The sequence below is a fragment of the Schistocerca piceifrons genome, chromosome 6, assembly GCF_021461385.2.
Source record: "Schistocerca piceifrons isolate TAMUIC-IGC-003096 chromosome 6, iqSchPice1.1, whole genome shotgun sequence".
Lineage (NCBI taxonomy): Eukaryota > Metazoa > Arthropoda > Insecta > Orthoptera > Acrididae > Schistocerca > Schistocerca piceifrons.
In genome coordinates, this window is record NC_060143.1 from 315065125 (window position 1) to 315078881 (window position 13757).

General features: G+C 39.1%; 1 protein-coding gene across 1 annotated transcript in view; it reads right to left on the reverse strand.

The window, feature by feature from the left end:
• Positions 1 to 1248: 1248 nt before the first annotated feature.
• The window catches only part of LOC124802479 (probable methyltransferase TARBP1), a 123282-nt gene continuing 110773 nt past the window's right edge, over positions 1249 to 13757 (reverse strand). The window contains exons 10-11 of the mRNA XM_047263287.1: positions 1560 to 1696; positions 1249 to 1473 (exon numbers count right to left, since the gene is read on the reverse strand). Of these exons, the coding sequence (XP_047119243.1) occupies positions 1323 to 1473; positions 1560 to 1696 (288 nt within the window). The 3' untranslated portion in view covers positions 1249 to 1322. The remainder of the gene's footprint in view (positions 1474 to 1559; positions 1697 to 13757) is intronic.

Genomic DNA, 13757 nt, shown 5'->3' on the forward strand with positions numbered 1-13757 from the left:
GCTTTTGTGATTGTAGCAGTTATTTGGAGATGAAGAGGCTTGCACAGGATAAACTAGTGTGGAGATCACAAAAGATAGTTCATTATAAACTAATGCTGTGAAAACATGGACTATAAAAGGTGCCATTTAACTAAACAGTATCCATAAATTCATTTGAGGAAAACTATGGGCCTGTCGTGAACAAAACATGAAAATTTAAAAATTGCTGTTTTTCAGTGGTTTAACAAGAACTAAAATTTAACTTCACCCACAGCTACCAATGAACCAACCTGCTTTACCTACAATAGAATCTGTGAGATCATTCAATTTAATACTCCTAAAACTTTTTGCAACCAATTATTTTTAAAATTTGTTGCAGCCAGTTATCTGTATGGGGTTATTGATTCCAGTCGTGATCCACTGATATTGTAATTGCAAGATACTAAGGTTTTTTTTTCTTTTCCTTTTGTGAAATGCATAATTTTACAGTGCTGAGCATTCAGAGCAAATTGCCCATCTTTTTACTACTTTGAAGATCTGACTAAATCCGTATGACCTATAATATAGAGCTATACACATAATGAATGCAGGCACTGCCAGGCTCAATTCTGCTGTGGCATCAAGAAAACTGTATTGTGCAGTGAACTGACTATATGAAAAATTTTTGAACGTGTGGTGAAATTCTTGCCAGTTTGTTCTGTGTCTTAAACTGCCATATCTTAGAGGGGGACAATTTTATGCATCTTAAGTTCACTGCAAATTCCCCACTTCTATGTACGAGCTATTTCATAATACTCCAGACTGAATTAATGCAAATGTGCTGCAACTAACATACAATCCAACATTTCTTTTAACTTCCAGGTTATCACTATTTGTAATTTCCAGGCAGTTTATGTAACACTCAACTTAAAAAAAATGCAGAATTACTGTAATATCTGAAATGGTTTCCCGATAGAACACAATCTGAATTTATATGTTATTATTTATCAGATCTTTGATGAAAAATATGTTGTTTGAAACAAGTTTTACACTGTGTGACAATAAGTTAGCAATTCTTGCCTGCTGTGCTGAAATACTAAAAACTGAGTAATTATATTTATGTTTTACACAATCAATGTTTCTGTAGTTCAGTTTCTTACAATAAGTTCCTTTAATAAGTGATAACAATGCTGAATTGAATGGAATCTCTGGGAGAATGAATCATGTAAAAATAATTTTCACAGGTCATCTGGCTTATCTTCAGATATGCAGTTATAATGAAACATCAAGTACAAACAAAGGCACAATTTTTATTTACAATATTATGTACAATGTTCATTAGTGCGAAATGGCCCATGCCACTGTTATCTTAGACTCCACTGTCTTGAATACTCCCATATAAACATGGCTCCTGTAACATGCACATTAAGTGAGCGGATCACACCCAGTTGAGGAATTTCAACACACGTGTCCATTATAGGGAGCAGATTAGCGGGAATGCCTTCTTTCTCATTGCTAAATAGGAGAAAAAAAATGTGAACCAATAAGAATGTAAATAACTGATATAAACATTGGAAATGGATGACATATATTGCACATACCCCAGCAACACAAGAGACTTCTTTGGAAAGTTGTACTCATTGAGCTTGACACTATTGGAGGTTTGCTCTGCTCCTATAACAATATAACCATGTCTCTTCATCTCCAACAAATAGTGCGGCAGTAGAACTGATTTAACCTAAATCACAAAAGAAAGCAAAATATTTGATGACAAGAATTTAATAACCAAACATGTATGCATATATGAAAGCGAATGACATAAAAATTCAATGAATCTGCAGTCCAAAAAATTCTTATTATAGGATTTATTTTTAAATTGTTAAATACTCAATACATTTATATGAAAAGTGATAAATGATGTGTTTTTTTTCATTCTATTGATTCTTTTCCCCTTAAAGTGAATCACAGTTAGCCATGTTAAGTGTTGAACAATTTGTTTTGGATTAGATAAACCACACACAGAAAAGAACTACTACCAAAAGTGTAGTGAAATTAAAAGACAAACATATTACAACTTCCAATTGTACACAATCTAGCCACCTCTACGTAATGCAGAACTGACCACTAGATGTTATGAGAGGCAGACTCGCCAGTTTAAAAGGGGGCTGGAAATAACGTGTTGTCAGTAGACAAACAGTTATAGCAGAATAGATCTGTGAGGAGAGCTCAATGATTCTGACGTGGACTAGACATTATATTTCATCGTAGTAACAAATCCATCAGGAGCATTTCACTTCTAAAACTGCCCAAGTAAACTGTTGGTGATCTGATTGTGAAATGGGGATGCGAAGGAAAAACCACAACTAAACCAAGGCTATAGGCAGACCTCAGAAACTTAGGGACCTTCGAGCACTGTTGAGTGTGGTGGTAAAATAATCACATGAAATCAGTGGCAGAAAGCACTCTTGAGTTCCAAAGTGCTAAAAGCAGTCGACCTAGTAGAATGACTATGTGTAGGGAGTTAAAAATAAAGGGGAACAATGGTGAGCCGCTACTCAAAAGCCACATTTTTCTGTAGGTAATGCTAAGCGACGCTTCATTTGGTGTAAAGAGCAACGGCACTAGAAAGGGAATGACTGGAAACAAGTGATTTGGGGTGATGAATCATACATACACTGTGGAGTGATGACTCATACATACACTGTGCAATCCTATGGAAACGTTTGGCGAATGCCTGGAGAACATTACCTGCCATCAGGTGTGGTGACAACAGCAATGTACAGAGGAGCTGGTGTTACAGTATGCAGGTGTTATTCATACTTGGAATGTGGTCACCTTATAGCAGTTACAAAAGTGATAAATGTAGAATGATATGAACATATTTTACAGTGCTGTATACTGAGTACAGTAGAGGAATCTAGAGATGATGATTGTATCAGGATGATAATGCATCCTGTCGTACAGCAGCATCTGTGAGGGAATGGTTTGGGCACAACATTCCTGAAATGGACTGGCCTGACCAGAGTCCCAACCTTAACCCAATGGGATACCATAGGGATGAATTGAAACATTGACTGCTCCACAGCCCAGCATCCAACATGCTACTTTCTCTGGGTTTGGCTCTTGAGAAGAATGGGCTGCCATTTCTCCACAGACATTCAAAAACTTCATTGAAAGTGTCTAGGCAGAGTACAAGCCATCATAAAGGTGAAGGGTGGACACTTCACATATAGTGCCTACATATTGTACCTTAGAAATAGAGGCTATACTTGCCCTAAGCATGAGGAAGACTCACAACTACAATACAAACACATGAGAATCTAAATGAGCATCACAAAACAATGCCATGACAGGAAGAAACTTTTTGCTTTTGTCAGGGGTAAATTGGACACTTAAACAGTAAGCAGATGCAGTGAAAATTTGTGTAAGCACTACTTTAAAAGAGAGCCATAAAACTGAAATGTCACATGCCAAAGAAATTGTATGAATAAGCATACTGTGATTCACCAGAATGTCAGGGAAAAAACTTCTCTGTGTAGCAGGTACCCCAATTTGCCTGTAATAATTTGTAAGTACACAATTAGTTTCTGCCTTCTATGCCATCCTCAAGTGATTTCGTGATTCTGCAATAGATACTAGTTGTGAATTACCAAATTATTACAGAAAAAGTGGAAAGAAGCTACCCTTTTTTACTAAAAAAACAAAGTCAATGGACCTTATCTGTTAACATAATCTAGATCAGAAGGAAGCTGATGAATTATGTCTGTTTGAGCACCATGTAAACGCAGGAATCTACATGTTAAAAATGTTATTAGGAGGCAAAGAGTATGTGGTATGCAAATACAATAGCTAATTCACAGGATAAAATTAAAACCATATGGTAAGTTGTGAAGGAAGTGTCTGATCAGCCGCACAAGGTCGACGATATAAAGTCAGTTCGTTGTAAAAATATTTATGTTACTCATAAATCAGATATATGTAAAGTATTTAACAATCATTTTCTGAGCATTGCTGGTGAATTAAATAAACATTTGGTTTCTACAGGGAATCATATAACTCTCTCGGCAAATGCCTTTCTGAGATTGATGTCTGAAATACTCCTCTGTGATACAGACAAGGAGTAGATTGAGTTAATAATTAAATCACTGAAGACTAATGACTCTCATGGGTATGATGGAGTGCCTAGCAGAATATTAAAGTACTGTGCTGCACATGTCAGCCCTGTATTTAGCCATATTTGTAATTTTTTCCTTTAGGAATGGTCAGTTTAGTGAACGATTAAAGTACTCAGTAGTAAAGCCGCTTTATAAAAAGAGAGAAAGGAATAATTTAGACAATTTTAGACCTACTTCTATGCCACCAGTGTTTGCTAACATTATTGAAAAGGCTGTGTATGTAAGGATAATTGATCATTTTACATCACATAATTTGCTATCACATGTACAGTTTGGCTTTAGAAGTCATTTAACAACTGAAAATGCTATATTCTCTTTTCCCTGTGAGCTACTGGATGGGTTAAACAAAAGATTTCGAATGCTAAGCACATTTTTTGATTTAACTAAGGCGTTTGATTGTGTTGATCACAAAATATTGCTCCAGAAGTTGGACCATTACGGAAGAAGGGGAGTAGCTCGCAATCGGTTCACTTCTTACTTTAGCAACAGACAGTAAAAGGTTATTATTCACAATGTTGAGAATGGCTGTGTTGTGGGTCTGAGTGGAATATGGTCAAGTGGGGGGTGCCCCAGGGATCAGTGTTGGGGCCACTCCTATAACTTATTTATGTAAGTGATATGCCCTCTAGTATTACAGGTAACACTAAAATATTTCTCTTTTGCTGATGACACTAGCTTGGTAGTAAAGGATGTTGTGTGCAACACTGACTCGGCCTCAAATAGTGCAATTCCTGACATAAGTTCTTGGCTTATAGAAAATAAACTAATGCTAAATCACAGTAAGACTCAGTTTTTACAGTTTCTAACACACAATTCAACAAAACCTGACGTTTTAATTTTACAGAACAGGCATATGATTAGTGAAACTCAACAGTTCAAATTTCTAGGTGTTCAGATAGATAGTAAAGTGTTGTGAAAAGCCCACATTCAGGATCTTGTTCAAAGATGTAATGCTGCCATTTTTACTATTCGAACGGTACCTGAAGTGAGTGATCATTCAACACGAAAATTAATCTACTTTGCTTATTTTCATTCAGTTATGTCGTATGGTATTACATTTTGGGTTAACTCTTCCCGTTCTAAAAGGATATTTTTGGCTTGGAAATGGGTTGTTCGGGCAATAAGTGGTGTAAGTTCATGAACCTCTTGTCGACCCCTGTTCGCAAGCTTGGGTGCTTTGACACTGGCCTCTCAATATGTATTTTCCTTACTGTCATTTCTTGTTAATAATATTTACTTATTCCCAAGAATAAGCAGCTTTCGCTCTGTTAATACTCGGCAGACATCAAACCTGCATCTGGATCGGACTTACTTAATTCTGTTGCAGAAAGGTGTGCAGTATACTGCTGTATCCATTTTCAATAAACTACCACTAGAATTCAAAAATCTTAGCAGTAATCCACATGCTTTCAAATTGAAACTGAAGAGTTTCCTCATGGGTCACTCCTTCTATTCTGTGGAGGAGTTCCTTGAAAAATTAGCTGATTCTTGTTGATTGTGTTTACTTAAACTTATGGATTGACTTTTTTCAGGTTCATAAACATTTTATTTTATCTGTTATTACTTTTATGTTGTAGTTTCATGTACTGACATGTTCCATGACCTTGGAGATTTGCTCCTCAATTTGGTCCTATGGAACTTTGATGTGTAAATAAATAAATCTCAAATGCATTTTATTAAAAGGTTAAATGCGTCACTACTTAATAACCTGTTGGTCATTCTGAACAGATACTAAGCCTAATCAAAATTGTGTGACATTAGTGAGGTGATTTTCTGTGGCATTGTTTCTGGTATTTATGGAGTATTTGCTGTTAAGGGGAGTTGGAATGTCCTATTCCGACAATGTTAAATTTAGTGACTTGGCTTCCCTGTATTTCAGGAACCACTGTAGCCACTGACATGAAACTTTTACAGGACATTAAACTGTTTGTTCTGAGTCTATTGCATTTCAGCCACTGCCTTCGGAAATACAATTTTTTAATTATATGGTTAAAATTATGTGTACTTTTTTGTTTGTTATCCTAAATAATTTTAATTAAATATAACATTATGTTCTTCTTTTAGTTCAGTGGACTCAGGATATGTATGTTATTATTCCCTGAAAATGTGAATACTCTACTCGAAGTGGTTTCTGAGATTTAGGGAAAAATGCAACAGAAAATGTAAATTTTCAGGAACGGCTTCTTAAGTTTCAAAAAAGACTGTAACTCACTTAATATATGCTTAGCTTTTTTATTTTTAGTCACTCAGAAGCACACTGCACCATACTGTATATCATCCTCTTGATCTTTTTCCAAGTTTTTTCTTCTTTCTGGACTCCTCAGTGGCCAACCAAGGAGTCCAGAAAGAAGAAAAGTGGCCAACTGTGCTGCATACTCTGCTTTATCAATGCAAACCTTGTCCATCCATTCTCTGATGCAGTTTGTTCCAGGGTTAATTCCCCTATGCTGTAGCACTTTCACCCTCCCAATGTTGCCATCATTAAAAGCAATAACAGCATCACTGACTCCCCACTTTAGTGTCTTCATTTCAACAGAAGCATTTCTTGGTACGCAAGTCCGTATAAGATTATTGAACGACTCACTGGGATTTTGAGTCTGACCATGCAGACACTTCTTCGGTAACTCAGGATTTGCCAGGTCTCTGTAAATAGGTTTTATGATATCCATGACTGCTGCTGGGATGGAATGTTTATGGCTGTATGTTTTGTACTGTTTGAGTACTGGGCACTGCGGTAATTGCACTATGAATCAGGTCCAGAGGGCAAAGGTGGTGTACTGGTTTCTCATCAGTTGACAGTCTGTGGAGGAAGGTAGCTCATACTGCCTGCTTCATTTTCAACAAATCCTCAGTATTATTTCTAATGGCCATCCCATAATACTGCTGTAGTTCATCAATCATTTTGTCAGTCAGTCTGACTATTATGGTTTTACTAACAGAAGGTTTCTTGTCTCTCAAACTTCGTTTCAACTTCCTCAACTTGGTGCCCATCCTCTTCTGATCATGACCTTTATAACACAGCAATCCACAACCTTCTATATATAAAAAATTACTGATTTTATTGGATCTTGAAGTAATGCACATAAAGATTTTAACGTTTTCAACTGGTGTAGATTATTTTTTAAAACATGAAATAAAATACTTCCATGTAAGTTTACAAGTGATATATATATATATATATATATATATATATATATATATATATATATATATATATATATATATATATATATATATATATATATATATATATATATATATATATATATATATGAATGTATATATAGCACTTTACAAATGTCTGCTTGTGTCTGTGTATGTGTGGATGGATATGTGTGTGTGTGCGAGTGTATACCTGTCCTTTTTTCCCCCTAAGGTAAGTCTTTCCGCTCCTGGGATTGGAATGACTCCTTACCCTCTCCCTTAAAACCCATATCCTTTTGTCTTTCCTTCTCCTTCCCTCTTTCCTGACGAGGCAACCATTGGTTGCGAAAGCTAGAATTTTGTGTGTATGTTTGTGTTTGTTTGTGTGTCTATCGACCTGCCAGCGCTTTTGTTTGGTAAGTTTCATAATCTTTCTTTTTATATATATATATATATATATATATATAATTTTTCGGAAAATTGCAAATTTTATAATGATATAGAGACTGCTACTCACGTCGACTGCTGTGTCTGCACACGTTAGTGCCATCCACAGATACAGTTGTGTCACGAATTCAGTGACTGCACGGCAACAAATGAATGGTGTAAACCACCAAGTTTGAATCTGCTGCTTGGAGCACTGAATAATATTGTTTCCTACTCCTTGGAGTTACAACTTTTGTTTTTATGTTTATGCTGTTCCTTGGTTACTGTTTTTGTTTACAAGTTACCCATAGCAACTGTGTTTCTTTTCTGTAATAATAAACCATTCAAGTATATTCTCAGTGCATGTTTGAATATTTATTAAGTACGGGTAGCTCTACATGATGAAAAAATACCCATCAGTGGTGACCCTGACATGATTCACGCTGAGAAAATCGGTCCCGCAACAAAATTGAATGGAATCGCCTGCAGTATCAAGACCAGCTGTTTGCCTCCCACCATTTTGGCCACGTAATCCAGTTCTATGGTTCGTGCAGGTTGAGGCCAGCTTTGCTGATGCCGGAATTACAGCAGATGTGACTGTTTGCATTAATAGTGAATCAGCAACGGTACGCTTCCGAAGTTCAATATATAATCACAGCACTACCGACCAAGAATGCATACGAAAGATTAAAGACTGAGCTTATTCATAGAATTGCAGTATTGTAGGAAGACTGTATCAGAGAAAACCGTCTCAGTACCTGCATCACCTATGCAGAAAGGTGGACATTGGAACAGTGCCCGACAATCTTCTGCGTACGCTATGGAGCAGCCGTCAGCTGCCGCAGGTAAAGGTGAGCATCACATCGCAGTGAGAGATGTCCCTGGATGCTGTTGCAGAACTGGCCAACTGCATTCAAGATGCCGTCACTCTGGGCCAACAGGTTAGTGCTGTGACAATGTCTGGTAGTGCCGCGTCCATGGCCCTCCCCATTTCACGCGCAGATTACGATGCTCTGTCCGCCAAAGTTGATGCACTGAGTACACAGATTGGCACACTGTTGTCACAAGGAGATCCTAGTTGCTACAGAGGACGTAGCCGCAAACGATCTAGGAGCCATTCCTTGACTCAGTCCGTAGATGCTGCCCTGACCACTTGTTGGTACCACAGATGATTTGGTGAGCAGGCTAAAAAGTGCACTAGCTCCTGCCCCTACCCAAATGCAAATGGTGGTCGGACGTAGGAACCACCAACTGCTCAACTACATCCTGGCGCCTATTCATTACTGACAGGGTATCAGTCCGGAAGTATTTAATAGACACAGGGTCCAACATTAGTATCCTGCCCTGAATGTCACTGCACTGCTGCAGGTCACCCACTGCATTTAGCTTGTCTGCCGCAAATAATTCAGCAATTTTGACGTATGGCACGCAGCTTGAAGAATTACGTTTGGGGCTCTGCCATCGATTCACATGGTACTTTACTGTAGCAGATGTGGCCGAAGCAATAATCGGTGCCGATTTATTAGCTCACTATCAGCTCCTACCAGATCCGGATGTGGCGAATTCCCGCCTAATAGATAATGTTACCAAACTTACAACCACTGGGTACCATCGTGATGCCAGAACATACAACATCAAGGTTATAAAGGTTGCAGACGAGGAGTATCGCTTGCTGCTGCGTGAGTTCCTGACCTTAATGAGGCCTCCAGGCACGTCACAGCAAGTTTTGCACGATGCGGTCCACCACATAAAAACTACGGACACCTTGCAATTGCTAAAGCAGAATTCGACACACTGTTACAAGAAGGTATCACCTGACCCTCAAGTAGTCCGTGGTCATCTGCACTGCATTTAGTACCCAAAAAGGGAGGAGCCTGGCACCTCTGTGGCAATTACAGAGCGCTCAACTCACGGACCATGCCTAATTGCTACCCAGTGACACTACTAAAAGACTATAGCCAGAAGACATTCCAAAGACCGCTATTATTATGCCAATTGGGTTGTATCAAAGCAAGTTTATGACCTTTGGCCTGCATAATGCTGCTCAAACCTGGCAGAGGTTCATTGATTCTGTCTTGCGTGCGTTGAACTTTTGTTTTGCCTATCTGGACGATGTGCTGGTGTATTCTCCATCCAAGGAACAACATCGCCAGCACCTGAGAGGAGTTTTTGAGCATTCCGAGAAGCACAGCGTGGTGTTAAACACAGCTAAATGTGTGTTTGGTCATCAAGTCGATTTCCTGGGTCATCGAATATCTTCATCAGGCTTATTACCACTCACTGAGAAGGTTGAAGCCATATTGCAATTACCCAAGCCATCTACAATAAAAGAGCTACGCAGATACTTAGGAATGTTCAATTTTTACAACCGTCATTTACCACGCACTGCTGAACAACAGATGCAGTTGAACGCAGCACTGGCTGGTCCCTAGGTTAAGAGCAGTCCTATAGTACAGTGGACCGAGGAGATAAATGCAGTTTTTGAAGCAACCAAAAAGAGCCAAGCGCAAAGCAGCACTGCTGGCGCACCCCAAGCTCGAAGTCCCGCTGGCATTATGGGTGGATGCGTCAGCCATTGGTGCAGCCCTCCAACAATGGGTGGACGATGCCTGGCAGCCGCTGGCTTATTTATCGCACAAGCTGTCACCTGCACAACAAAGATGGAGCACATATGGTTGGGAACTTTTAGCCATATAACAAGCAATCGAGTACTTTTGACCACAGGTTGAGGCACGAGAGTTTGTGATGTACACTGACCACAAGCCTTAACATATGCCTTCAAGAAAAACAGCAACACCTGCTCTCCATGGCAGTACAGTCAACTGGAATTTATTAGCCAGTTTAGTACGGACATCCACCATATGTCAGGCATCACTAATGTGGTTGCCGACTGCCTCTCTAGAGTGGCTAGTGTCTCACAGCCTGTGGACATGATGGCACTTGCCAGGGCGCAACAAGAAGATTCCAAGCTACACACCATATGGCTTGACAACACTGCAGAACTCAAGTTACAGCAAGCCGACATTCCTGGTGTGAACATGAAATTGTACTGTGAAGTGTCACATGGCAGATCACGCCCTTTTGTTCCTGTTGCACTTTACAGGCCAGTGTTCGAGTCCTTATATAATCTTTGCCACCCAGGAGTCCGGTCGACATTCAAGCTAGTGTCTCAAAGGTTCGTCTGGCCAGGAATAGAAAGAGACTGCTGCGAATGGACGAGAACTTGCCAGCATTGCCGACTTTGCAAAATCACTCGCCACATTCATTCCGCAATAGGAGAGTTCCTGGACACTTCTTCACGCTTCGCCCATGTTCATCTTGATGTGGTAGGACCACTTCCTCCATCGGATGGCCAGCGCTTCATATTCACATTGATTGACAGATATACACGATGGCCTGAAGCAGGACCTAAGGACAACATCTCCGCAGAAACACTAGCCACTGCTTTCACATCAACCTGGCTGGCGAGATCACCACCGACAGAGGCCAACACAGTTCACTAAGTGGGCGAAGTTTGGTGGCTATGTCCATCACAAAACGACAAGTTATCATTGCGGCCAGCAATGGCATGCTTGAACGTTGGCATCAAACGCTGAAGGCTGCGCTAATGTGCCATGGGACATCTTGGATGTCTGCACTACCCATAGTCCTGCGCTTGGTCTACGAGCCACATACAAACCAATATAGAGTCCTCAGCAGCTGAATTGGTTTATGGCGAGACTCTGTGCCTACCTGGCGCCTACGCGCGCACACACACACACGCACGCACGCACACACACACACACACACACACACACACACACACACACACACACACACACACAAAATGGTCATCATAGTAAACGGCAAACAGGCCACTGTGCCTCTTAGCCGAGTGAAGCCAGCTTACATTTTCAAGGAGGCATCACCCTTCTTATAGTCAAGAGCTCAACACCTGACAGACGCAACACCTCGACTTCCAGCACCGCTGCCACAACAGTTTGATGCAGAACCTACACGCACCACCCGCTCCAGATGACATGTCCACTTCGCGGCCAGGTTCAGAGAAGATGCACCACGCTCCGCTTTTACCAAGAGGGCTCCTGTAGCAACCGCTTCTTATATCGACTGCTGTGTCTGTACATGTTAGTTCCATTCGCGCCATCCGTAGATACAGTTGTGTTGCGAATTCAGCGACTGCACAGCAACAAATGAATGGTGTAAACCACCAAGTTCGAATCCGCCGCTTGGAGCACTAAATAATGTTCTTGCCTACTCCTTGGAGCTATAACTTTTGTTTTTATGTTATTCTGTTCCTTAGTTACTGTTTTTGTTCACAAGTTACCTATAGCAACTGTGCTTCTTTTTCTGTAATACCAAGTAATAAACAGTTTAAGTAGATTCTCAGCGCGTGTTTGAAGATTTATTAAGTAAGGGTAGCTCTAAATGACGAAAATATATCCGTCAATGAAATAAAAATTTAAAAATGTGAAAAAAATTCTTTTTTATTCTGTCTCCCATTAACAGATTAGGGATGAAGAATTACAATCTACTGCAACTTCATCTTCCTAATAATACTGTTGAGGTCAATATGACCCACAAGCACATCTGAAATATACATCTCCCTTGTTTTTAAAATCGTTATTTTTAAAATATTTGACTTTCTTTCTTTCTCTTTGTCAATTGTATCATTTGTGGCTTTTGCACTGAGCACCACTGGAGTCTGAAAATATGAAATATGACAATAATATTTCCTACTTATTTTTGTACCCATTGTTAGTGTTTCTTGCCTCAGCAGCCATTGCTTTGTATTGCTTCAGTCATTAGTGTTTTGACTCAATGTGTCATAGAATTACATTATGAGTAGAAAATGTTTCAGTAGTTTAAAATACAAGCAGTTCTGAATTAAGAACAGGAATTAAGTGAAATATCATCTAATGACAATGGAGAGATTGATTTCTGAAGGCAGTAAATAAGCTGAAGACTTTGATGATGAAACTATTGTTCCTGAAATTGTCAACATCTCAAATCAGAATATTTTTAAGTAAGTATATTTCATCTAACCGTTTACAACAGCAGTAACAACAACAAAAATAATAATAATATGTAACTAAATGTGTGAGACAGTAATCCTGTTGATTTCTCAGCCACAAATGGAAAATAAATGTGGGGAAAAAATGCTAAGAAGCCAGCATGAAACATCTTGAAGACTGGTCTATGTCCATTGCGGCATAGTGTAAGGAATGTAAATACTGTGGAGTCAGCATTTGACTTATTTATGAATGATTTTTCTGCATGCAGAACAAGTCGTAGCAAGAGCAAGAACTGCAGCTCCATTCATTCCCCAAAAATGGGGAAGATAGTGACAGTATAGAGTACCATGTATTTCACAGATGAAATAATGAAAGTGAAACAAAAAAAAAAAACCTTCTACGACATCTATACTATAATGCAACTAAGTGTAGATACAATGGGCAAATTAGTCAATACCTACACTGCAAAATGTATGACAAAAAGATGGGCCACAATTATTTTTTATGATGTTTTGTATATTAGCGCCCTCAGTAATTTCATAATTTGGCTGGACTTAAATCCTGACTGGAAGAAAGAAAACCACTTCAAAAGGAAAGAATTTGTTCTTGGACTGGAAACAGCTCTAGTACAGAAAAACAGAAGTTTGACAGCAAGGTTTCTTTTCTTCTTCAGCACAAGTGGAAAGGGGGAAGGGGGAGGAAAATGTGGACACTACTCCCTATGTGAAGGGTTTCTTAGTATTAAATGTAAGAATGTTTCTGGTAAAGTATGAATACAACATGTTTATACACATAGTTTTTCTGTTTTCAATTCAGTAATTATGTTTTTATGTCAGTTCATTAAAGGAAATGAAACACAGACAATATATCCTGTGTAAATTAATTGGGGTCTTTATGACCCCAGTGGTACTTACTGAAATAACAAAATGTGGTGGTAAAAGGGTTAAGCTTGTAAAAAGTTATATAGTGACTAAGATTTCCTATCAGTGTTTTGTCATTTCTCACTAACTTACTGGTGCCAATGCATACTGGTTTTCGAGTC